Source organism: Gymnodraco acuticeps, unplaced genomic scaffold, assembly GCF_902827175.1.
Source record: "Gymnodraco acuticeps unplaced genomic scaffold, fGymAcu1.1, whole genome shotgun sequence".
In the NCBI taxonomy this organism is placed as follows: Eukaryota; Metazoa; Chordata; class Actinopteri; order Perciformes; family Bathydraconidae; genus Gymnodraco; species Gymnodraco acuticeps.
In genome coordinates, this window is record NW_022989900.1 from 91,817 (window position 1) to 119,019 (window position 27,203).

The 27,203-nt window shown below is 39.4% G+C and overlaps 1 protein-coding gene across 1 annotated transcript in view; it reads right to left on the minus strand.

Annotated features, from left to right (window-relative positions):
- The window catches only part of rapgefl1 (Rap guanine nucleotide exchange factor (GEF)-like 1), a 33,825-nt gene extending 6,905 nt beyond the window's left edge, over positions 1–26,920 (minus strand). Inside the window, exons 1-10 of the mRNA XM_034206804.1 lie at positions 26,011–26,920; positions 24,997–25,244; positions 10,703–10,781; positions 7,906–8,086; positions 6,930–7,027; positions 4,465–4,577; positions 4,116–4,283; positions 3,023–3,120; positions 2,727–2,849; positions 1,192–1,370 (exon numbers count right to left, since the gene is read on the minus strand). Coding sequence (XP_034062695.1) covers positions 1,192–1,370; positions 2,727–2,849; positions 3,023–3,120; positions 4,116–4,283; positions 4,465–4,577; positions 6,930–7,027; positions 7,906–8,086; positions 10,703–10,781; positions 24,997–25,244; positions 26,011–26,213 — 1,490 coding nt within the window. The 5' untranslated portion in view covers positions 26,214–26,920. The remainder of the gene's footprint in view (positions 1–1,191; positions 1,371–2,726; positions 2,850–3,022; positions 3,121–4,115; positions 4,284–4,464; positions 4,578–6,929; positions 7,028–7,905; positions 8,087–10,702; positions 10,782–24,996; positions 25,245–26,010) is intronic.
- Positions 26,921–27,203: the final 283 nt, after the last annotated feature.

Genomic DNA, 27,203 nt, shown 5'->3' on the forward strand with positions numbered 1-27,203 from the left:
CCATCAGAAAGCAGCTCGGTGAGAAGGAGACAACTGTTGGTGCAATTATTCGGAAATAGAAGAAAGACTAAATGAGCATCAGTTGCCCTCGGGCTGGAGCTCCACACAAGATCTGGCCCCGTGGGGTCTTGGTGATGATGAGAAAGGTGAGGGATCAGCCAAGAACTACACGGAGGAACTTGTTAATGATCTCAAGGCAGCTGGGACCACAGTCACCAAGAAAACTATTGGTAACATGCCAAGGCAACACAGGAGCGGCTAAAGAAGAAGCACATTTAGGTGATGGAAGGGCCTAGCCAGTCTCCGGACCTTAGTGTTTCTCAAACCTTTTCATACCAAGGACCACTTAACCAATAAAAAAACACTCGCAGACCACCTATCTCCACAAATATCCAAAAACACATCGTTTTTTACAAATCGCCTGAAAATGGTACAAACAAGTGGCAACATCTGTGATGAAGGTGTTTATCTGGGCTATATCATGCAATCGAAAGTGAAACTCAAGCTCGCTCCATTGCGGAGATATTCCCGCGAGAGTGCGGAAAACTTAAATTTATTTATTTATTTCAAATGTGAAATTTTACCAATATACTCACGGACCACTAGGGGGCCCTCACGGACCACCAGTGGTCCGCGGACCACACTTTGAGAAGCACTGCCATAGAACATCTGTGGAAGGAGCTGAAGCTTCCAGAGGCCAAGCATCAGCCTCAACCTGAAGGATTTGGAGAGGACCTTCAGAGAGGAGTGGACCAACATCCTGAGATGAGCACAAACCTGGAGACCAACTACAAGAAGCGTCTGACCTCTGTGCGTCCAACAAGGGTTTCTCCACCGAGTACTAAGGCATGCTTTGAAAGGGGATCAAATACTTATTTCTCACAGTTTAATGCAAATCAATGTTTATCTTTTATATGATGTCAATTTCTGGATTTACTCTCACTGTTTATATAAACCTACCATTAGAATTACAGACTGTTCATTTATTTGTAAGTGGGTAAACTGACAAAATCCGCAGGGGATCAAATACTTATTTCCTCCACTGTATGTTTGTATTTATTCATTAAAGGCTCTCACGTTGGTTAAGCGCTGTCATTAATAACAATGAAATGAATAAAAACAATAAAGAAAAGCACATAAATGCACTAAACTATTTAAACGATATCAAACTCTGTGTAAACGCTGACTCACAGCGCTGCGATCTTGATGAACTTGCGGAGCAGCTGGACCCTCTTGGGCAGCGACTGGCACTGCAGGATCTCTGTGGCCACCCAGTGCTGCACCTCGCTGCAGCGCTGCAGAACCAGCTCCAGGTTCAGGGGGCGCCAGCGAGACTGCTCCCCGTGAAACACATAACACACAAACTCCACCTGCAGGACACACCAACGAAGAAGAAGACAAATGGAGCTGTTAACGATGAATTTGCTCGAGAAACGTATGGACGCACAGAGAAACGTTAAGCCGCAAAACATTTACAGTTACGGAGTCGCAGAGAAATGAACGGTCTCAAAGAGAACCTTTCCAAGTCACAAAGTAACTTTCAGAGTCCCAGAAAAGCTTACATTCAATACATACAAATATTTACAGAGTAATAAACAAATTGACGACGTCGCAAAGAAATGTACGACGTCATGGAGAATCAACAAAGAGTCAAGAAATAAATGACAGAGTATGGGAAAAACTTACGGAGTCCCAGAGAAATGTAAAAGTCACAAAGTAATTCATGGAGTCATAGAGAAATGTATTGCAAAGTAATTAAAAGTCACAGATTTATTTTTGCCCTTACAAATAATTGTATGGAGTCAATAGACAAATAGAGTCATGTAATTAAAAACTTGAGTCACAGATAAATGTAAGGAGTGGGAAAGTAATGCACGGAGTCACAGTTTAACGAACGGAACCACTAAGTCATTTATAGTCACAGTATGACTTTGTATTAGCAAAGCAATCTACAGAGTCACAGAGAAACTTAAAGAGTCGTAAAGTCATTTGCAGAATTAGTTTAAAGCACAAAGTTGCAGAGTCATGATTGGATTCACAGAGTAACGTATGGAGTCACAAAGTCATTCACAGGCTCAGAGAGAAATATATGGGGACACAGTTGTAATGTACAAGGTCGCAACGTTATTTAGGGTGACCTAGTAATGTACGGAGTCTCAAAGAAAAAGAAAGAGAATCTTATGGAGGTTTAGAGTCATATCCAGGCTCTCGGAGTAACGATCAAAGCCACATAGTAATGTATGGAATGCAACTTTAGTCTTGGAGTCACTCTAAAAGTATAAAGAATTCAAATTATTGAAGTTTTTCTTCTTTAAAAACTCTGCATGGATAAACTCCACTGTAACTGTTTTGTTTAGTAAGTGAAATCCACATGGTGGCGCTAGAAACCATGTCACTAACCTCGAGCACGGCTCTGCAGATACAACTCAATGAAAAGGAAAATGGAACAAACTGTTGAATGTGAACATGTCTGTATAATGAAACTGAAATAAAAACTAAGTTACATTTTTTTTTTTTTTTTTAAATACCAATTTTGTCAATGCAAATGATCCATTAACAAAATTTGCCCCAAAACAGGATTTTTATGTACCTTCTTTGGCATTTTATTTTGGTACTTTAAAATTTGACATAAAAAAATAAGCTAATATAGTAAATCACTTTTATCTTAACAGCAATTTTTATCTAAAAACATGTGAAAATAAAAAAAATGTTCCCACACTACTGACCTCGTGCACGCAGCTGAAGAGCTCCCAGTCGAACACCACCAGCTGGTTGGAGACCTCCTCGGCTGACATGTCGTGGAGTTTGCTGTCCCCAGGCGTCCAGTGGATCTCCTCCGGGAGAGGGAGCTGAGGGGGCAGCAAAACACAACATACCTTTATCTTTAAAGTATTATCATTTACCACTGTGGATAAAAAAAGTATTTAGACACAAAAGGCATTCAAAAAACTAAAACTATTTAAAACAAATGTAAGTGATAGCTGGTGGCTGTATTTGCTAAATAGACCAATGTGTTCCTCACCAGTGACTCAAGCTCGGAGGGTTCGCAGGTGAACAGGTGAGTGTTGACTCCCAGCGTGGTGAACACGGCCTCGTCACTGGGACGAAACACTGCCTTCTCTGAAACACACAACACACATGGAAATATATACAGAAACAATTAAGAGAGCACTGCAAACATTTCCATTACTGAGGTTTTACTACAAATAGTATGTGGGTAAGCTTATTATACACTTATTATTATTGAGAGTATCGTTGTCTTGGGAAATGCGTGTGATGAAAATAGTTTTTTTCCAATGTTTTACCTGATAAATCGCCAGGTGAACGAGCTAGCATTAGCTGTTAGCAGCACAATCCTGCTTAGCAAAACGACGTAGCTCACAGCTAACGTTAACAAAGGTTGTATTTCCTTACATTATGTCACATTGCAGCTCTATTCAGTAAGTGTAGTATTGGGCGTAGGTAATTATAACAATATCATGATGTGTTCAAATGTTATCAGTTGTTTGAATATTAGAAATATTAGAAAGGGGTTTATGACTTCCTAACAAAAACTAGTAAGCAAACTATAAAGAAGGAGTGTATGTTGAAGCAAAAATCATTATTGTTTTTTTACCAGGGTTTCCAATTGGTATTGATCATCATGGAATTTCACAGCAGTGTTTCCCCTAGGATGGAGTCATAGCAGCGGTGCTAAGGCACGCGGGCCCAGCAAAATGTGAGCGCGGAGCGCATGGAATCTTTTTGTGAGTGCGTGCGAAGTGCGCCCCGCCAATATGTTTATATGTGTCTGCCAGCACAAGAAAGGCTCTTGAGGCCTAGTACATACAGTGGCAATGTCTCAAGATTTAGCAAAATACACCTTTATTGAACATACAGTAACACAAATACTACAAATATAATAATATATTATTATATATAATAGGTGGTATCGCTAGAGGGCGCCACTTATTATTATTTTAATTTAAAAAAATGTTTTAGCTTCGCCGCCGCTATTTGTATATGGGAAGCACTGCACAGGGATTGGTATCAACTTAATTTCCGGACATTCCTTCACCAGACACCAGAAACGTAATGTAACATCAAATAAATGTTCAGAGTTTGCGCCTGCTGACCTCCAGCCGACGTCACGGCCACCAGGATGAGGTTTCCGGGCAGAACCGGCTGATCTTCGCTGTACTGGAGCTTCTCTCGGACCAGAGCCAGAATCTCTCCGACCCGACAGGACAGGCGGCTCCTGATGGTGACGTAGGAATGATCTGGAGTGTACACCCTGCAGAAGACTGGACGCACAGATATAGAGATATTAGACCGCTAACTAGTGACCTATTATGTGTAGTGCATCTTAACAGAACAGAAGCATGAGTGTGTGTGTGCGTGTGCGTGTGCGTGTGCGTGTGTGTGTGTGTGTGTGTGTGTGTGCGTGTGTGTGTGTTTGTGTGTGTGTTTGTGTGTGTGTCGTACTCTCGTCGGAGCCCCTGAAGGCCTCTCTGGGCTGCAGACAGGCGTCGATGCGTCTGAAGTGTCTGAAGAGAGGACGGACCTGCTTCTTCCTGATCTCCTTCTCCTCATCAGACCTATATTACATATAATAAACACATTATTACATGATTAATGTGTAATACATATGTGATAAATACATATAATAAAAACATTATATATATATATCATAATAATTACTGTATGATAATTATTATAAATATATAACAAATAAACACAGTGAATATGAAATAAATACAGGACAAAAAAATCGATCAAAAGTTGATTAATTTATAATAAAAATGTGATACATTGGATATTTTTAATTTTTTTAATACACATCCAGTAGCGTGGCGTGGGAAAAAAATTAGGGGAAGCCAATAATACGTCCTTTCTTTTGGGTCGGGGGTGTGGTGGTCAATGTAATAATGTAACCAGATGAGTGATTACAGCACCCGGTATCATTTTACACACATTTGTATCATACAGATGCAGGACTTACACACGCCTGTTATCCTACCCAGTGGTTCCCAACCTTTTTTCCCAAGAGCCCCCCCAAATGACTCCTGTTGGAAGTTGCTCCTCTCGCAACAGAGAGTGCAATCTACTGTTTCACCATAACATCTAGAGGGGCGCTGTTTCACTCTTTGTAAAATACTCAATGAGAATGGGGGAGAGACGGACCGGCAGCAACACACAGCAAAGAATTTACGAAACTAAACGAAGTGTTTTTATTTATTTATTCAAATTATAACTACAATCAAAAAAAACAGGGGAAGCCTGGCTTCCCTTGGCCTCCAGGAGAAAACGCCACTGTACACATCATATCATGTTGGAGATTGTGTGTTTCATTGTGAGTGTATTAGTGCAGTGGTTCTCAAACTTTGTTCAATCATGTACCCCCTTTGAAAAAAATATTCAGCCAAGTACCCCCTGATCAGCGCAAAAACAATTTGTTGGGAAAAAATGCCTATATAAAGTACAGTACAGCGCTGCACCATCAGTGTCTGATTTATTAAAACAACAACCTTGTAACTGAGAAACACTTAAATGCTACATTTCAAATGTTTACAATCCATGGCAAACCAATTTTAACATCATGCAATAACACTAAGACGACATTAGTTGCATTGAACTGATCTTTTAAATAAGTTGTACTTACAATGTAGTGAGAAACATGGGCTTGTGCTTCACTGAGGATCTTTGTCATTCTGACAGGGAGGCCACTGCAGTTATTACACTTTGCGTTTTGAAATATGTGTGTTCATATAAAACCCACACTGCTCAAACTTCGTTACTTTTCCGAAAATTGGTATATTTATTTATTAATTTTGGGGCGTGGGGAATGAAGAGAAAAAAATATATGAGCATTTTATGAGCATGGGATTTTGACCCCTCATATAAACATATGCATAATGCTGCGCTATACTTTGCGTCCACACGCCGTTGCCAAGCAACGCTTATTGTTTAGGTCCTTTTGATAAGCAGGCAGTCATATCATTAACTAGAACTAGCTAGATCTGATAGATTTGGACAAAAACGCGAGTGAAGTATGCGAGAGAGAGAGATCAGAGATCAGATCAGCTGCTGCTGACGGAGAACACGCAGCTCTACCGGATCACAGCTCCGCCGCTGTGACGCACCGTTGAGTGGAGCAAAATACACTAAGAGTTAGACCTAACACACTTAGCTTGTTTATCTACTCTGGAACTAGCTAAACTAGTTATACATATATTTATTCTTTACTGTCGGGTCACTTATTACAGGTTCAGCGAGCTGCACGAGACTGACGGGCTGTCAGGAGAGGGAGAGGAAAAGAGAGCACCCCGTTTATTGTTCCCATTTTATTATCCAGAGTTTCTGTAAACCTTTGAATAAAGTAGTTCATCTACTATTAGCAGTTTGTTTAAATGCATTACTTATGTTTTCTTTTTTTCATTAACATAAAATAAATCTCACGTACCCCCTGCAGTACTCCAACGTACCCCTAGGGGTCCACGTACCCTCATTTGAGAACCACTGTATTAGTGTGTATAACTATGTCTATAATTGTGTTTATTATTATGAGCGTGTTATGTTACGTGTGGTTGTGAGTGTTTGTATGTATTACTGTGTGTATCCTTGTGAGATAACCTGTGTGTATTTCTGTGTGTATTACTGTGGGTGTCAGTTTGTGTATTATTGTTTAAATTGTTGTTACTGGGAGTATTTTTCCGAGTGTCTATATGTGGTTTACTGTGTGTTTTGTTTGTCCTGTGGCCGGTTGGGCAAGTCACTAGCACCCCTCCCCCCCCGAGTTGGGCCGGTTGGCCGGTAGAGTTTCCCGGGCTGATTTTTAGTCTCAGTCCGCCCCTGCCTATGACTATTTGTATGACAGTGAGTGTGTTTCACTGTGAGTGTCGTTGTGGTGTTCTCTGTGTGTATGACTGTGTGTAGAGTGTGTGTCTTACGGGCAGTGTAATATCTCGGTCCATCTCTGCAGTTTGAGGACGTCATCCACCAGCTCAGGATTCCGACTCAGCTCCTGAACCGCACACATGTATAGCTCCTATAATCACACAAACACGCAGAAATGTCACATACTATATACCTTGAACAGTTTGTAATGTATTATGCAGTATGTTGAGGAGATTACAGCCGAAATGTTTCTCATGTAGGTTGAAAATCAAGTTACAATCTTATTGTCTCACGAAAAATGACCAACGGTAACGTCTTTATCCGTAAACATATTGTAAATATAGCATTAACTGGGCTTTCACCAACATATTGTAAATAAGCAGGTAAATAGAGAAAAACATAGAGATGAAATACTAAGAAAACACTTTTACCACAGCTGTTTTTTTTCTTAAAACACAACTAATAAGTATTTAACAATAAATGACATCCATAATATAAATGTGTGAAGGGTTTATTAGATTTACTTAAGAAACTAGGGACTGCTTTCTATGATTTTAACAAATAAAAAGAACTCAACTAAATATCAATAAATAACCATAAGTTTACTTGTTGTTATACATTTTTACGGAGCCCCTAAAGGTTCATGGAGAGAAAAAAAAAGTATCTTGTGCACACGATATACTTTCTCGTTCGCTCGAAATACTATTTCGTGCGCACGAGAAAGTATTTTGTTAGTTTCTCGTTCGCACGAGAAAGTTACCGGTGCGCCAAGTAGGAAGTGGAGCACAGAGGAGACAACCGTTTCATTGCAGACTGTTATGTTTGTGTGGAGAAATGGCAGTGCATACGTTATTTGAGATATATTTCAAACTCAGAATTAATTTAGGGACATTTTGGCCAGGGGTTTAGTATGTTTAATATGGAATATAAAGTAGAATGAAACAATGGGTAAATCGATTTTTGGGAAATAAAAAGTTTTTAAAAATGTGGAGCGCATAAGAAAATGAAGGAGATATAAGGAGGTCTGACCTTTGGGAAGCTGTTGTTGCGCTCCTCCTGCAGCAGCTCTCTGTAGGTGTCCAGATATCGGAAGGTGACGCTCAGCACCGCCTGCTTCCTCTCCGCTCTGTCCATCCCCCCCTCACCCTCTCCATCTTTCCTCTCCCCCTCCCTCCCTCCCCTCTGGCCCTGCTTCCCCTCCAGGTTGAATCTGAGGGAGTCAAGTTAAGGTGGAAACACGAGGGGTTGGAGTGTCATTTTGCACAGGCTTAAAGTGAGTAGGGAAACATTAAACAAAGGCTAAATGGCAGATAATTACAAAATAAGTTTGAAAAGTAATAAATAATAATATATCAATTAATGAATTCAAACGACAGAGAAATGTCATGTGTAAATAAAATATATTTAAAATCCTGATATGGTAAACAAAAAGAGCTTAATTTTAAATTCTCAAGTAAAAGCTTACATTTAAATGTGTGATTGGAAAAGGAAAATAAAAACATGTGTAAAATGAAGGCGATATAAATAAATCAATAAAGTTTTTGCCTTAAATTGACTGTGTTTACAGCTGTTATTTGTGTACAATAATATTAAGATAAGGCTTCACAAATATTAGAAGTTTTAACTAATAGTACCTTAGGATAAAGCTTATATTATTATCACTCTTTAGGAACATAAGGATAGAGCTTACATTAATAGTATAATATTATTCGTATAATTATTTAAAGAAAAATAATAATTCATTTTCTCCACAAAAGGGAGGCCCACAATGACAAGTTATATTATATAAAAACATTTGATGGATACAAAATAAAAATAAATCATATAATCAGATGCATTTATTATCATTATTTATATTAACATTTTAAAGGATTTGTTAGATGATTTTGTATTCATTTTAGGGAGAAAAAGCCATTAAATATGACGCCAGACAAGCTGTGAATGTATGACCCGCATATCAACACACACACACACACACACACACACACACACACACACACACACACACACACACACACACACACACACACACACACACACACACACACACACACACACACACACACACACACACACACACACACACACACACACACACCACACACACACACACACACACACACACACCACACACCACACACACACACACACACACACTACACACACACACACACACACACACACACACAGTATAAATCACTTCAGGGGATATTAGATTGACTTACATGCATTTCCTGGAGACTTATCCTAACCTTAACCATAACCAACACATGCCTAACCCTAACCAAGTCTTCACCCTAAAATTAATGATTCCCCTCATGGGGACCTCCAATTTGTCCCCATAAGGGAGGCCAGTCCCCACACGTGACTGTGTAAACAGATTTAGGTGCCCACAAGTATAGTAATGCTATGCCACACACACATACGTCCCTGAACGTTCCATCTCTAGTATTCTATTTGTCACAGAAACGAAAGACGTTTTTTTCTGGTTTGTTTTTCTTTGGAAGAAATAAAAACCCCAGCGAGTGTTTGTCTTGGTCCATCCCTCCCACTCTTCTTCCTCCCACACACCTCTCTGCTCCACGTCCTGCACCCCCCCCCCCCCTCTTTGTGTGGGTGAGTATGCAAGTGTCACTTCATCCTGCTTCATGGACTCCTCTCTCCGCACTGAAGGCGCTCTTTAATTCACCGTTTCTAATATCTCCTGTCATTGTAACATCTCCACAGACCAGACTGTTTTAGATCAGCCTGTATTCACACCACTGGTGTAATGTAACTAAGTACATTTACTCAAGTACTGTACTTAGGTAAAAAAATGGAGGTACTTGTACTTTACTTTCACATTATGCTACTTCATACTTTTACTTTGCTACATTTTGTTGGCAAATGTTGTACTTTTTACTCCACTACGTTTATTTTTGATATTTAGTTACTAGTTACTTTGCAGATTTAGGTGGATACAAAATATAAATCGACACTTAATTAATGCACCAAAAATAATTAATAAAATAAAGTTAAGGTGTTTTGATGTGCCTTTCTGCATAACAAGTACTTTTTTTAATGCTTATACTTTTGCACTTTTACTTAAGAAAACGTTTGAATGCAGAACTTTTACGTGTAACTGAGTATTTTTACACTGTAGTATTGCTACTTTTACTTATCTGAGTACTTCTTCCACCTCAAGTTTTAGTTGACTAAAGGCTTTCATCTTTATTTTAGTCAAAAAAACTGTAACTATTCTATTCTAGTCTAAAGTAGGGATAGGTATGTCAAATACTTTTCGGTCAGTATAAACTTCCTTCATTTTCTTTCACTAATTTCAAAAGTAATGATTTAAAAATAATAATAATTGTGTTTGTACAAGGTTAAAACATGAATAATATAAACTTCTACGTCAAGTAAAAGTTAAAGGAAAAAGGAAATTACAAAATCTCTATCTCTCTATAAATTGGGGAAGTAATGATATTATTTGTTTAAAATGTATATTATTTTGTATAACATACTTCTGTTCTAGTTAACAAAGCTATATCATTTTTTATTTTGTGTTTTTCGCTAGATACACTCTTTACACTGTTTAATGAGTTTCTTGTCTGTACAGATTAAGGACTGAGCTGCTGACAGTGTGAGCCTGCAGGCAGCGAGCAGGGCCGCCAAAACACAAAGACTGAGGCTAACCAAACTGTGTTTCAAATAAAAGCTTACATTAAACCAGAATAAACAGTGGTTGTGAGCAGAATGCAGCAGCATGCGTATTTACACGTCCATTACGTGCCATGCAGGCACAAAGGAAGGTATGTGTGTGTGAGGGTGTGTGTGTGAAGGATACTGCTGCAGCAGGACTTGCTGGAACCTGTCGGCCGCCATGAAGATGGGATGTGTCAACATGAAGTCATCCAGCAAGGTTTCTGCAGACAGACAATCAGAGAGGTTAGATTTACAGACTGTACCTGAACACCACGCAGAACATATTGTCATCGATCCAAAAAGAAAGCAGACACACAAAGACACGATAAACCTGAGCCTTTGAAAGAACTGAAATCATGAAGAGACTTGTCATGCAAAGAAGTCAGAGAAAAGCAGATCATCTCTCTATTGGCTGAAAAACATTTTCTGTTTCATATCTTAATGAAGTGAATATCTCATCTTTGAGAAAATGATATGGAAATCTTTAACTATGTTTTTATATTTAAACATCAAAACAATAATCCGAAATTGAAAAAGCCTTCAGTTGCAGCCCAAAAACAAACCAAACTCCAACCAAACTCTGAACAGTAAAAATTACCTATGATATCAAATGTATTTTCTAAACTGCCAAAGATATATTTCTGCTGGAGTGTTTTTTTGTAATAATGTGTTGTTTTAACATATTTAAAACTGCTCTAAATGTCTTTTATTTGTTTGTAAAGCACTTATGTTGAAAGGTGCTATGTAATTAAACTTACCTTGCCTTTAGATGCTTTTCAGCCTCTCAGAAATGAATACTTTTATCTGTTTTATGTCATATTAATGTGAATGTATCAGACGTATAAAGACATCATTTTAAAATGTATAACTATAGAAATAATCAGCAGAGTAGTCAAAAGTGGGAACATTGGTTATTTGAAGCCCTGAAACTCCAATGTAATACATGTAATTGAAGAAAATTAGGCTTTTAATTTCCTCTAGTAAAAAACTCAACAAAACAGAAAGTAAAATACCAAACTGCTTTAAAGAGGCATACACATACATTTAAAAGGCAACATACAGGCAAATTAAACACACACACACACACACACACACACACAAAACATGCACACTAAATGTAGGCCATGTTTTTTCTGATGTGCAGAACCAGAACTGTTTCTATATTTAAAGAATCTGCAGATCTGTCTGAATGCTGCAGAACGATCGCATTCACTAAAATACACTGTGTGTGTGTGTGTGTGTGTGTGTGTGTGTGTGTGTGTGTGTGTGTGTGTGTGTGTGCGTGTGCGTGTGTGTGTGTGCGTGTGTGTGTGGGATGCATGCTGCAGTGGGCGTGTCGGGGTCCGCCTCTCTGCAGGCAGTTACCATAGAGACAACAGACAATGAGTGGAATGAAAGTGCCCTTTTTACCATTTCATATTTCTTTTTATTATAATTCCCATTTTCTATATTATTTATGTATTGTTTGTCTTTATGGAGTCTTCAACGAAAAAGGCTGCAACTAACCATTCTTTTTTGATACGGACTGATTGACAGAATAATGTTTGGTGTATAAAATATCAGAAAATAGTGAAACATGTCCTGATTTTCTCTGCTGTACGGGCAGATTGAAGACGAAAGAGCAACATGAAGCCAAAGCTGCTGACAGTGAGCCTGCAGGCAAAAAGCAGGGCAGCGAAAACACAAAGACTGAAACTAACCAAACTGTTCTTTAGATCAAATCGAGAGTTACATTTAATGATATGAAACTATGATGAGCAGCCTGCAGCACACGGAACCTGAAAGCCGTCTTCAAATGTCTGGCTTTGTCAATCAAGACTAACAGATAATCACTTTATTATTATATAAACAGAGAAAGGCAGAACATCTCCATATTTGAAAGACTGAACAGCCTTTTTTTACTTTTCTGCATTAAACATTACATTTAGGGGAAATCAATATTGGGAATACTTAGAAATTGTTGATTGTAGCAGATTGTTGATAACTGCCAACCAAGTTTAGCACAACGACTGATATTTAGTATTTGTTGTATTTAATTTTACTGTACTCAGTTTCTTACATAATTATATTTTGTGTAAATATTGTCTTTCTTTTTTATTTATTAAACTCGTCTTTAAAACACTTTAAAATAGTGCTATGTTTTGCTTTTTTTGTAACAATGTATTCCTCTTTCTGTGTCTTTGTATCAGAGACGTGCACAGGTACGGGCTAATGTTGCCCGGGCAACGGCCCTTTTGCAATTTTTGGCTGACCTGCCCCTCTGGAGAGAGTGAGAGGTTTATGTTTTTTCTGTTGTGGCCGAATAAACATGATAAGCCCACAATTAGTATTGTAGCGTCTCGCTGCCGGAAACACAGCTTGTCAGCGCTGTCATCTGCCCCCAGTCACGTGACTTTGTTTACAATCTGACAGCTGAAAGCAAAGGAAAGCCCTCCGGCCTCATATGGCTATGGTGATCATACCAAATGGGGGGGGGGGGGGGGGGGGCAGGGGCAGGGGCAGGGCCCTTTTTCTAGTTTAGAGCAATAGCCCCTCCAAATGTCTGTGCACGTCCCTGCTTTGTATGCACCATTTACTCAAAAGCAACTTCCTTGTATGTGTAAACGATTCTGATTCATAGCATGCTGATATAGCTACATCAAAAGATAAACATATTCCCCTTGAAACTAATCAAACTCTTAAGAATATATATATGTGTATATATAGATATATATATATATATGTATTTAGATATACCCTATATATACACCCTTATGTCCGGCAGTGGCTCAGTCAGTAGGGGCTTGGACTGTGAGCCGTAGGGTCGCTGGTTCAAGTCCCCGGCCAGACCTACAATATGGAGCGTGGACTGCTACTTGGAGAGGTCCCAGTTCACCTCCTGCCCTGCCGTGGTGCCCTTGAGCAAGGCACTGGACACCCCCCCACCGCTGTACAATAGCTGCTCCTAGTACTACACTCCTGGTACTCGGATGGGTTAAAAGCAGAGGCCAAATGTCACTGTGTGCTCTGCATGTGTGACCATTAAAGAGGGTGTCATCCCTCCATATTCTATTCATATTGATTATCCTAATTATTACATACAGTGGAGGAAATAAGTATTTGATCCCCTGCAGATTTAAGTTTGCCCACTTACAAAGAAATTAAAAGTCTATATTTTTGATGGTAGGTTTATTTCAACAGTGAGAGAAAGAATATAAAAATAAAAAATCCAGAAATTGACATCATATAAAAGATACAAATTGATTTGCATTAAACTGTGAGGAATAACTATTTGACCCCCTTTCAAAACCTGTGTTAGTACTCGGTGGAGAAACCCTTGTTGGACAGACAGAGGTCAGACGCTTCTTGCAGGGGATCAAATACTTATTTCCTCCACTGTATATGTTGATTAAATATGCATCTGACCCAATCAAATAAAAGCTGTAGATCCTTTGTTTTTCCACAACAAGATAACTGTTGTATTTTATTGTATTATTAAGTTAAAAATTGTAAACGTATCGCAACTTCTCCTTATTTTAAATTCCTTCTGCCACTGACTGTCATTTTTTTCCATTTTCTCACAGAACTGTTTTTTTTCATTAAAAAAATATTAATTAAAAAATGAAGGATCCTACATTTAAAGAGCGTTTGTGCCTCATAATTCTAACTTAAAGATACATATTTTTCAATATGTGTTATATTTTACATGAAATAAAACAGCATTAGCAATTTTTTCTTTTTTATTGAGTATTATTTTAAATATATATTTTTGTACCTTAAAGCATACAACAGCATAACAGCATTAGCAGTTATTTATATTATAATTACATTTTAATCGTAATATATATCTTTATGTTTTCAATTATTCACTGAACTTCTGGCAGGCCTAATTAAACCTTATAGCGTGCTTTACAGGACACTCCACATTTTGATATGACACTTTCAGAATGCAAAGCCACATCAGATTATGCTATTATTATTAATGTCACATTAAAACTACTATCTCATTCAATTCAAGGTCACTTGTTTGAAAGCACACTTTCATTCAAATCTCACATCAGTAATATCACTCGGTCTGCCTATTTCCATCTACGCAACATCAACCGCCTCCGGCCGTCCCTTAACCCTAAGAGCACCGCCATTCTTGTTCACACCCTGGTCACTTCCCGCATCGACTACTGCAACTCCCTTCTCTTTGGTCTCCCTCTCAAATCCATCCACAGACTTCAACTGGTTCAGAACTCTGCCGCCCGCATCATCACCAGAACCCCCTCCATTAACCACATCACTCCTGTTCTTCAGCAACTTCACTGGCTCCCCGTCAAATCCCGTATCGTTTTTAAGATTCTGCTCCTCGCCTTTAAGGCCATCCATAACCTCACTCCTCTGTACCTCTCCGACCTCCTGCACATCAACACACCCATCCGCACACTCAGGTCTTCTGCTTCCCTCAGCCTCACTGCACCCCCCTTCCGTTTAACCACCATGGGGTCTAGAGCCTTCAGCCGCTCTGCACCCCGCCTCTGGAACTCCCTCCCACCTGACATCCGCAACACTGACTCTCTCCCCAATTTCAAATCACGCCTCAAAACATATCTCTTCACACTCGCACATCCACCCTGATCATTATCCATCACACATCCTCTGTTTTTATTTATTTGTTATTTGATTGATTGATATACTGCATTGTCTTGTTTATGTTTCTTATGCTGGGGTTATCTATTGTGTATCTTGTTTTTTATGTGTCTGTACGGCGACCTTGAGAGCCTTGAAAGGCGCCTATATAAAATAAATGAATTATTATTAAGTTAAGATTCAAACTCTGTTCAACCCAGAAATAATTCATTAATATCAGTTCATTAAAAATAACGTATGGGAAACACGCACATATTAATGAATTTGCAGTCAAATCCATGTGAGGCTGCAAGAGAGAGAGAGATGGTGTGAACGTGGGAGGAACAGGAGAGAGAGTGAATCCTGATGGGATGTAAACGCCTACACGCTCGGAGAGGTTGTTCTGCAGTTATAGAAAGTATTCACACACTATACTTTTGTAGAAGTTCCAACTCAGCAATGTTAAATACTCCAGTACAAGCAAATGTCTGAGGACACATCCTACTCACAGTATATTACATTATCAAATCTGCAGTAATTGCTCTGTAATCTCAGTTGCTAATTGGTTTGAAATGTTATCTCATCACATTTAATTATTGTCTTATTTGATTTGCCCCACATGAGACTGAAAACACTCAAACTTAAAGTTATTAAAACATTGCAGCTTTAGGGTTCCTTAGGACACAGGTTTAAGGTGCAAATAATATACAGTATCAACGGAACAAAAACGTTTCCTTCGAGATTTGCTTTAAATTTGCTTTAAAGAATTTCATTTTTTGAATGAATAAAACGTTACCATCATTATGTAACTCAATGGATCTTCCTTTAACTGTAATGCCGGTTGTTAAACGGCTATCGTGAACTAGCTCTCCTCCTGCAGATTCCAACATACATTTAAGTGGAAGACATTACATTCGAGATCACATCATAGTACTTTATAATTGACCCTTTCCGAATATATTTTTTTCTGAAAAGAGTTCATCATAATTTAAAAATTAAATAAAAACATAAAAGTAATTATAAATAAAAAACAATCAATAGTCATAATTCAAAAGATAATAACCATTTAAAAACATAAAAAAGTAGCACTGGTAGGGTTATTTGAAGCTAATATACTTGCAGGTTTTTGCTGTCCTGAGTTTGATTGCACTAACTGTAAGTCACTTTGTATTAAAGGGTCAGCTAAAGGATATGTAATCAGTCATACCGTGTTTATAATGCAAACAATAACAAATTAAACCGCTATGTTAACAATGTATGACATGAAGCTGAACTTAAGAGATGGATATCATCAAAAACATAACCCCCCCTCCCCCCACTGTCTGAGAGCTGGTTGCTATGTGAACAGGTGCTAAAGAGCCCCTTATGTATCTGCACTCACACACAAAGTACACACACACACATCTTTGCAAACAGGAAGCTGAGGAAGAGGAAGGTGAGTGAGTGGGCAGCATGTTCATGAAGTGGCTTCAGGAATCAATCGCCCGGCATCACAGGAATAATGTAACTCCTGCAGAAACTGAAAATAGCACTGACTTAATTCATTCATCTAAATAAAGCTGTTGCCGGTGTCGAATACATCTTTCAAAAGTCTTAAAAGTGCATGGCAAGGATTTCAATGTTTTTCTTCAGGCTGCAAAGTAAAATAAAAGCAATTAAAAAAAAACATGAGGCCATGCAGCTCCGGATAGCCGAAAAGTTATCTTACTTTTCTTCCCCATATCTGTCTTCATTTCCCTTTCCTTTTTTTTTAAAGGGGCCCAATTCTGCTCATAATCAGGTGTATATCAGTATTTAGTGCCTCTACTTGTTCTCATACTGTCTGTGCTGCAGCACCTCTTTCCACCAGAGCCCAGTCTGCTCTGATTGGTCAACCGCTTATAGATTTCCCGCCCCTTACCCTATCATGTACAATGTGTTGGATCGCTAGCCAATAGAAGTGTGTGTTGTGTAGTGATGTCACTATGTAACAGAGGTAAACAAAGGAGTCCAATGGAGGTATTTCAGGCGGGGGGGGGGGGTGAGAAACTCCCTCTGACGGGAACACCGGGATTTTAGCCTTTGCTAACCAATTACATGCACTAAAACTTATATAACACGATACAGGGAGGGAAACCCCCAAAAAGCATAGTAGGGCCTCTTTAATGCCAAAATTGTAATATAATTAGTGCAATAAAGACCAATAACAATAAAGCATTCATTCCTAGTGGTGTTAAACAGTCTTGAAGTGCGTCAGTGAAGAAATCCTCACCAAACTTGTCCCCTCTTTTACATTTGCATGTAACGTTAAATAAACACACACCTGCCTCGACACGCCTGCACCTGTGTGTGTGTGTGTGTGTGTGTGTGTGTGTGTGTGTGTGTGTGTGTGTGTGTGTGTGTGTGTGGTCTTGCTGTTCTTACTTGCGAGATACACGCTTGCATGCATTCTGAGTGATACTACTGTGAGGTGGTTGCCCCTAGCAACTGCTGTCTGTTTGTTTGTGTTCTTTCAATGCTTTATGTAATTCTCTGCGCTTTTAACTGTAACTGCTATAATTTAAGACTTGATTATTTTATTAATAAATTATAAATATGTGACTAGAGACAAGTGGAGATTATTATTAGATTATCTGAGACAGGAGGTTAGTGAGCAAAAACCTGAAACACACACAAAACAGGAAAAATGAAGGGCCAAAGCGCAGAAAAAGGAAATAACACATGACAGCAGATAGTCATTTGATAGGTGTCCATGTGTAAAATGGGTGTAATAACAGTGTAACATGGGTATAATATGGGTGTAATACAGGTGTGATAGTGGGGTAACATGGGTGTAATAGGGATGTATTAATGTGTAATATGGGTGTAATAACAATGTAATATGGGTGTAACATCAGTGTAAAGTGGATGTAATATCTGCGTAACTTGGGTATAAAAAGGGTGTATTATGTGTAATATGGGTGGAATGTAGAAAATAGCAATCAATTAATTTTACAAAATATGTGTATGAACTCACATTTAAGAGTTAAATAATGTGTTTTTATTTATACATGCCGAACACTTTGTTAGTGTTCAGTTAGAATAACATTAGCTGTTTTACCTTTGTCCGGACAATTTTATAGTTGTCATTAAGCGTGTAGATTTGAGTTGTACGAAATGGAAAAAATGACATATGCCTTAAGGCTTCAGAAACAAACATTTCTAAAGAGATGGACGCCTGTAATGCCTCTGCTATATATATATAAATATATACTAAACACATACATATATATATATACACATTCTAAACACATACACATATATATATATATATATATATATACAAAAAACACACATATATGTATATACACACTAAAGGTTTATTAGAAGCAGCATATAGTTTGAGTTTGGCGTCCAGGCTCGGGCCTCATCACTCCACAGATGTACATAGAACATTGAGTGATGATTAGATAACTAAATCATAGCGTCATCTTCAGAGTAAAATCTGTAAAAACACACCAAAAACCAGGACGGCACGTGTATCGTTTCAGCGTCCACATTGTGAGGATTCACATCGCAGGACGTGAGCATTAATGAAATGCTTAAGTGCAATATCTTTAGTGTCTAAAATGTGCAGCAGGCCTACAGTAAAGACATAAAACCTGTGAGGAGCAATCGTGCCTCTCGGAGACAAACTGAATATTACTGAGACGGGGTTAAGGAACGGGGCACACACACACACACACACACACACACACACACACACACACACACACACACCACACACACACACACACCACACACACACACACACACACACACACACACACACACACACACACACACACACACACACACACACACACACACACACACACACACACACACACCACACACACCACACACACACACACACACACACACACACACACATCACACACACACACACACACACACACACACACACACACACACACACACACACACACACACACACACACACACACACCACACACACCACACACACACACACCACACACACACACACACACACACACACACACACACACACACACACACACACACACACACACACAACACACAATAATGCTTCCTTTGAGAGAGTTTAACAAGAAGTGGATTATTCATGACGAGTAACAGCGGGGCGTCCTCATGACTTAGTAAGAGTGTGTTCTCTAATAAAATGTAACGCTTTGTTTTATATGCACTGCAGAATTTTCTTCAACATGTTTGACCAAATATTGAAGTGAAACACTCATGAGGTCTATCTTTGTCTTCAAGATGCTGAAAATAACCCTGAACCACACACACACAGCTATATTTATATCTGAACCTCTTTGTTCCTGTAATGAGATCTTTAAAATATCTTCACACAGACGGCAGGTGGAGGCAGGAATAAATCTCTTACAGTCCTGTCACACAGAGCACGAGTTTTAGGGCTGTATGGTGAAAGAAAAATATGCAATTACAGTGTTGAACATCACCATATTTCTTGCAATAACACATTCGATTGTCAATTAAAGTAATTGTAAGTGGGTTTGGTTAAAGGGTCAGCTAAATGGACTGAGATGTATGTCTATGTCACCTTGCCTCACAGCTGGCGTCAACTTGATCTACGATATTGGCAAGAAGTGTTTTTAATGTAGCTGCTAAACAATATTTTATGTGCGTACAAAAATCCCTTTAGTTTTAAAAGCATCCAATGGATTATCTATCATTTGTTTTGATAATTTACACTATATCAAGATTTCGTTATACAACGGTTACTGTCAAAACAGATACAGGGCTGCCAACCCTCACGCATTGAGCGTGAGTCACGCAATTAACCCATATCCCACGCACTCACGCCACACTTGCCATTCCTCACGCTAAGTTTTCGTCCAAAATAAATGTATATAAAAATAAAGTGAAGGAACAGCAAACAGTTGGAACGATATTGGGAGATTCGGATTTCACGGATCAATAACTCAACAAAACGTTGTTCAGACACAGATGACGTCTCCTATGTACCGTGGTAAGGTTGACAACGAACTACAATCACATTTCAATCCAAAAAAAAGCCAATACGCGCCGTCCTCCGAGCTGGACACATTACATTGGTCTCTATCCGCAGCCGGAGAAGAAACGAGTCCTCATGGACCGTCTGCAAAGTGCAACCCCCCGAAAAAAGAGAATACAATAATATTCAATCACTATTATACAGCTTATTACTACCAAACTCACCACACACATCAATAGTCTCCTGGTGGTCATACTACAGCAGAGAGTTTTGAAGAACATGCTTTTAAATAATTTTGGGGAATATTTATAATGTAAAATCTTCAATAAATATGGCATCATCTTCAATAACTTTACTATTATACAGTATATTTTTACCAAACTCACTATTTGCATTGTTGTTGTTAGCATCTGGTTAGCTAGCTGCGCTAACGGATATTAGAAGCTGTTTCTAAAACAAGGAGAGGGAGAGCTCTGTTCTGTCAGACTGAGAGAGATAACTACAGCTCAGTGAGGTAAGGGACTCTCTGAGTGTTTAGATAGTTAACTTTAGTCTAGTTATCTCATTGGGTTTCAAACAGTTTGGTCACCATTTATGAGAATAAATGAAAAACAGTTATGAAATACTATATGGCAGTAAAACAAGAATAAAGTTTAAAAGGGGAGTGATTCGTAAAATATCCATAAAGAAAAAGAAAATCTGTGTACAGTTCTGTTTCATATGGGTGTTGAGAGATGTATCCATAGATCTCTTAATTTAGCTCTCGAAGTGCACCAGATTGATGAATTTAACTTCAATATTTTAATACAAATCTTCCCGGGGGAGCATGCCCCCGGACCCCCCTAGAGGAGGTGAGGTAACACTGTACACATGAACGCTTCTTTTTTCGGTTCAACAAAAAAAATCTCACTCCAAGCTGAACTCAAAGGTTGGCAGCCCTGCAGATACATTCCAACACCCAGAAGTATACCCAGTTTTCTGCTGGTTTCAGTAAACTAAAATACAACAGATAGGTTTTCAAGAGTTTTTAATGTCACAGAAAAATCTCAATATCAGTATAAAGTCGTGAGATTTTCACTCGTGTTTGCAACACGTCCCTCTGATCTCCACCTATCAGAAGTTCGTCTACTTGTCGTCTTGATAAAAAGAAAGATGTCATATTTCTTGGAAGACCAATGGCCTAAACATTGTCAAAGAACGCAAACTAGTCTCAGTTCTCTCTGGAAAATGAGAAACTGGTGGAGTAAACAAGAGTTTTAACATCTCAAGGGCTATATGTTTTAGCTAGCTAGCTAACCACTCTCTCAAACTGTGCTACATGCTAGCTAATGTTTTCAACCGGAAGGTTAACCGTAACCCTACAAACTAACTGCACTATTCTGAAACAGATTCAGAGACTTCAGCTCGAAGACAATTTAGCAACATATACAGGTTTACAGTTATTCTTGTACATTTTTACCAGGAGCAGGACGGATAATAATCTCCTCAAAATAAAGTTGTATCTTGTAAATAAAGACCCTGCACGTCCCCCAGTCTTTGTTTAATCTTATAGTGTGTCTCAAATTGCTTAGTTCTGTACTTGCTATTTTGAGTGCATCACTGGACACTTCTCAAACTCAACATCACCATGTTGGTTACGTAACAAAAGTTAGTTGTCTAGCTGTGGTTGAGGTTGCTCCTCTGAACACAGTTCTACAAATAAAAAGGTTATACATGTGTTTTCATTTCACTATTAATGTTGCGTACCGCAACACTGGTGAAAATATGTCATTGTTAATTGTATAGGGTTAATTGAGCAATTTGGTACTACAAACAATTGTTGTCAGCTAGCCAGCTGTCCCCTAGCTAGCTAACTAACTAACAGCAGCAATCTTCACTTCCGGTAGGGCACATCAGCTGTGTGATTTAAGACAACCCTACACAGTCGGAATTCACACCATAAGTGTTCACAGTGCACGACATGCAGTGTACTAGGGGAAGTAGCCGAAAGGAGACACAGCATTATTGTCTAAAAACTAAAATATCTGTGACTTCTGGCACATGTAGTCCTTTGAAAGTGCTTTAAAGTCTTCATTGAACAGTTGATACAATTGTGAAAAATTCCTGAGCATCTTGATGTTCACACAAAAACTGAAATATTAAAACAAATTCTATTATCACAAATCTCTGTGTAGATATTGACGTCTCTATTCCCCATTAATCTGTTTTTATACAGCTATATGAACCCAAATAATCAGATGTTGCTATTATGATAGCAATTAACAGAATCAAAGCATTTAAAAAATAACTCTGGGCATCTTGTGTTCACTAGAGCAGATTTCCAGTTCTGCCAGTCCAGTCCGATGTCGAACGTTAAACCTGTTTGATTTATGCAAGCCGGCTGAACACACATTTGCCTTTTTAACGCTACATTGATCATCAGCGTGACACATGATAACTCAGCTGGCAATAAAGCCTTGTGTGATCTGAGTAGATTGGCCTGCAGTTAACCTACAGGTAATAACCTTGTTTTGAATAGAGAATGGTGTGCTGGGATTGTGCGAGATTTGTATGAATCCTTATTTTTTTATTTAATTATAAAATTCATATTTTATGCATATTTGGATTTTGATTTCTGGAAAAATACAAATGAAACGTGGACACAAACACACCCTGTAGTCACTTACAGGCAGCAATCACTGCTGCAAGCACGCACGCACACACACACACAAAAGCAAACATTCCTGCAGGGACACATACGTGTACACATGCATGCACACCCACTTCAGCTGTAATAAGCAGGCTGCGTTTCTGAAAGAGGACGGCAGTGATTATGTAACCACACACACACACAGTTAGACACGCACACAAAGTAACACACACACACACACACACACATACACAGCTGCACACTGAGGCTGCAGGAACAGTCTGTATTATATGAACTATAAAGCATCCTGCAGAAAACAGGCCTGTTCTGGTATTCTCTCACAGAAACCGTCGTCTGAACGTCGAGGACGAATCCTAAAAATGTCAAATTCAATTTGTTCCCTTCACTTCTCCCTGCAGCAGCTGCTCCTTCTCTCTCTGCACACTATACGGTCGTTCATGCATGAAGTCTAAGGCTGCAGCTACAAATTATTCACTATCAATTAATCAATTTTTCTTTAGTATTCACAAGTGTAGTGAAAAATGTCTAATGTGACGAATCAAATAACCAAAACAGAATATTCCTTTCAGCCTGGAAAACAATTGAAATGAGTTGTAATTGTGTTATTGAAAGCAATAACACAATTACAAAAAATCTTTGTCTGAGTTGTGTTTTAAAAATATGAACTAGTATACCAGCAATGCAGCCAAACACAGCTAGGCCAGAATGAAAAAACATCCTGAAAGTAATAGAGACAACCCAAAATAAATATGTTGATGATTTAATTGCAATAAACAGATCAAAAAGATGCCCAAAATAAGTCCAAATGATGGTGGTTTGTAAAAACTGTGAATTCATGTTTTGTCTGGTTTGCCGGCAACATGACAAGCAAACAACTTTTAGAATGCTTGTTTTTCTGAATGGAGTTTGGTTCCATCAGGGCTATGCTAACATTGTCGCTTCTCAATCGACACTCAAAATAACATCATGTGAATGAAGCCCCAATGTGACGTATTTGAAATTAAGCGGCTTAACAAGTTACATTTTAACAGCGATTTCCTCAGTGAAATTAACATAATCGCCTGCGATTTCAAATGTGTCTTCCGCCTATGTAAAACTCTGCTGCATATTTAAAAGAAACACTCCATATACTACGAGCCAGGGATCGGGGAGTTTCACTTCAAATACTGTTATGTCCATTTTTTATAATATGGTGATGCAACATGGATCTAAAAGTAGTGCCCTGTGAACTTAAATATGAAAGTGCAATAAAGATATTTTGTCATAATATTATCATTTTGGATATAATCTAAATGTTTTGAAGATCACAGACGACTCCGTGATTACAACACATTAATAGAGGTCACCAGGTTACAATAGTGCCTTGAGAATAGATAGCAGTAGTGGGAAGTACTTTAGTACATTTACTCAAGTACTTTACCTAATTATGACTTTACATAATTGTGGTTTTATTCGAGTATTTCCATTTTATTCTACTTTTTAGTACTACTGTAGAACATTTTAGAAGAAATATCATACTTTTTATTCTTCTAAATGTAATAAACACTTATAGTAACCATCTACTGTTTACATACGATATGTAATACCACTACAAATGTAGTGTCAGTCCGTGGTGTCAATGGGCCAACACTTTTTCCCATTGACTTACATTGAGAAAGAGAAGACTGTAAATCAGCTTCACTTCTAGGCAACTAAAGGATCTGAGTATCTATCCACCTCTGGTTAGGAATAGGTAAGCTTTCAAAAAACATTGTGAATATTTTCAGAACTAGAGGAGGATAAGTTTAAAAATTGCAATTATATATTTGTTTTAAAATCCTGTATCCCTAGTATGAACCCTGTAAATAGCAACAGCCGACATTCACATGTTAGGGCTGGGCTATTTATCAAAATCATATCGATATTGTGATATAAGACTAGATGTTCTCATAGATTTGAGATATCGTAATATTGCATGAGTGTCTTACTATGTTTTAAAGGCTTTATTAGAGTAAATGTATGTAGTTTTATACCACAATGCTCTCTCCTTTACCCATTTAATCACACATCCCATTGTATAAATATTTTTGTGAAAGCACCCATAGTCAATCCTACATTGTCGTGGCAATATCGATATGGAGGTATTTCATAAATATATCGTTGTATTTCCTTTTTCTTCACAAGGCAGAGCACCGAAGTGTACACGAGGTTGTGTCGTACGGAGAAAGTTTCTCACCTGTGCAGACTCCGGATCGTCTTCCCGCCGCGCTGTCCAGCAGAGCGAGGGTAAGGTTGTCCGGTGTGTCGGCAGGAAGAGGTGTCCCCCCTCCTCCCCCGACACACTCTGTGATGAGGCTGGCCTCTGAGCTCTGCTCGTCGCTGGACAGAGACGGGCTGCGGACGTCCCCAGAGCCGGAGCCGGGTACCGACACCAGACTGGGCCCAGTGGCAGAGGGCCAGGAGGGGGGGTCCTCACTGTCGGGGCTGCGGGGGGACAAAGGTTTAAAAGTTAAAAGATTATACAACAAGGATGCAACTAAAGATTACATTCATAACCTTTTAGGTAGACCACGGATGAAGATCTGACTGAAACAAAGTTTCAGACTCTCCAAGTGCATCTTGGTATTTCCTAATCGAAAGGCATATTCTAGCACCCTAATGAAAAGTTTCACAAGACAAAACCTACATTTAAATAAAAAGTGTTTCTGCAGTCATAATGTTCCAGCAGAGAAGAAAAAGCAGAGTGTTTAAAAAAACTGAATTCAATCGTCATCAAACACAAAAAGATAAAAAATAAAAGATTAAAACAACTGCTCGAACATATTTTTAACGATAACCTTACCCTAGGCCTTATCCTAACCCTAATGACATAAATGCAGACAACTGTTTTTATTTAGGTTTCATATTAAACCAGTTCAAACGACACACTATCCTAAATGACGGTGTGCCGATCTACACAGGACTAATTATCATCACATCACTTCTGTGTTTCGGGAATAAATATTTAGTTGGAATTCAATAGGACCTCAGAACCAACTTTGCCCTGATAACACGACTCAAATAAGAGTTTGGTTTATTTCCGGTTCAGTGTAAAAGCATAGACCGGTTTCATTTCGCAATTGTATTTTGGGGACCATCGTTCAATTTTTGCCCCAGGGGCCCCTGTCCAGGTTTCTACGGCCATGGCAGGTACACACAAATCCCCCCAACTATAATGTGTTTATCTTTTATAATACAAACAAATCCTCACCTGAACACCTCCCGAGCCTGGCCGCTTTCAGGTGAAGTCTCCCTGAAGAAAGGGACGACCCGGGACAGGCTGGCCCGCCGGCGAGACGCCCCTGTTCCCCCGCTGGCTTTATCCGCCACCCCGCCGACAAAACCCCCGGCCCGGGTCAGCGCCGTGGTCTGCTTCTTCAGGAACTTCTCCAGCGGCTTCATCCCTGCCGGCATGGTAGGTCTGTGTGTCTGCGTGTGTAGTGTGGGGGGCGGGGGGGGGAGAGATGGTGGACGTTTGAGGATGGTGATGGTGATGCAGAGAACCGGAGCAGAAGCGGGGGCTACATCATACAGCCCCCGCAGTGAGCAGGTGCGAGCGGACCCTCCGAGGCTGCAGAACAGACCGATTTCTACCCCATTAGGGGTGGAGTCTGGCGGTAGACTCCTCTTCAGGTATTATCACCGAACAGTGTTATTAACCCTTTACCTAAACAAATTAATAATAAATCAACTAGAGAGCTGCTCCGTGTGTCCGCAGCTCGGCCGCTCCTCCCCGGCTGCAGCACCTCCTCCTCCCAGCGCTCCTCGCTCTCTGCGGCCGCCGCGTAAACACTGAGCTCCGTTCCGTGGGCGGAAGGAAAAGAAACAAACACTCCGGGAATATAAACCCCTTCCCGGTCGTGAGCCTCTGCAGCTGTCCGGAGGGGTTTCTTCGGTACACCGTGTGCGTGTGGTGCCGTTTTCTCCGTGATATCTCCGGGATAAAAGGCGGAGGAGTGATCGACGTTGCGGGGTAATTTCCTCTCTCCCTCCCCGCTCACCTGGAGCACATGAACCCGCCCGCCGGTGCGTTTGCGTGCTGTAGGTTTTCTGGGGTTTTTGCTGCAGAGCCTCGACAGTCCGCCCCCTTCTTCAGCTCTCTCTGCTAAATTAGTGGAATGAGAAGTGACTCGTAACATTCACACTCCCCCCTCCTCCCCCCCCCCCCCCCTACACACGCTGAACTGCTGCAGTTGCGCGTTCGCGACACACATACAGCAAGGGCGCGTGCATGCACATTTGCTTCCAGTGCTTTCAGCGAAAACATTGATATTTTGGGAAAGTTTGGATAGTTATTATATTTTCTTTGACAAATGTGGATTTTTCTAAAGGTATTGATGATTTTGGAACATGGGAACATTTGGCCAAAAAGGGGTCAGCAAATGTGAATATTATTGAACGTTT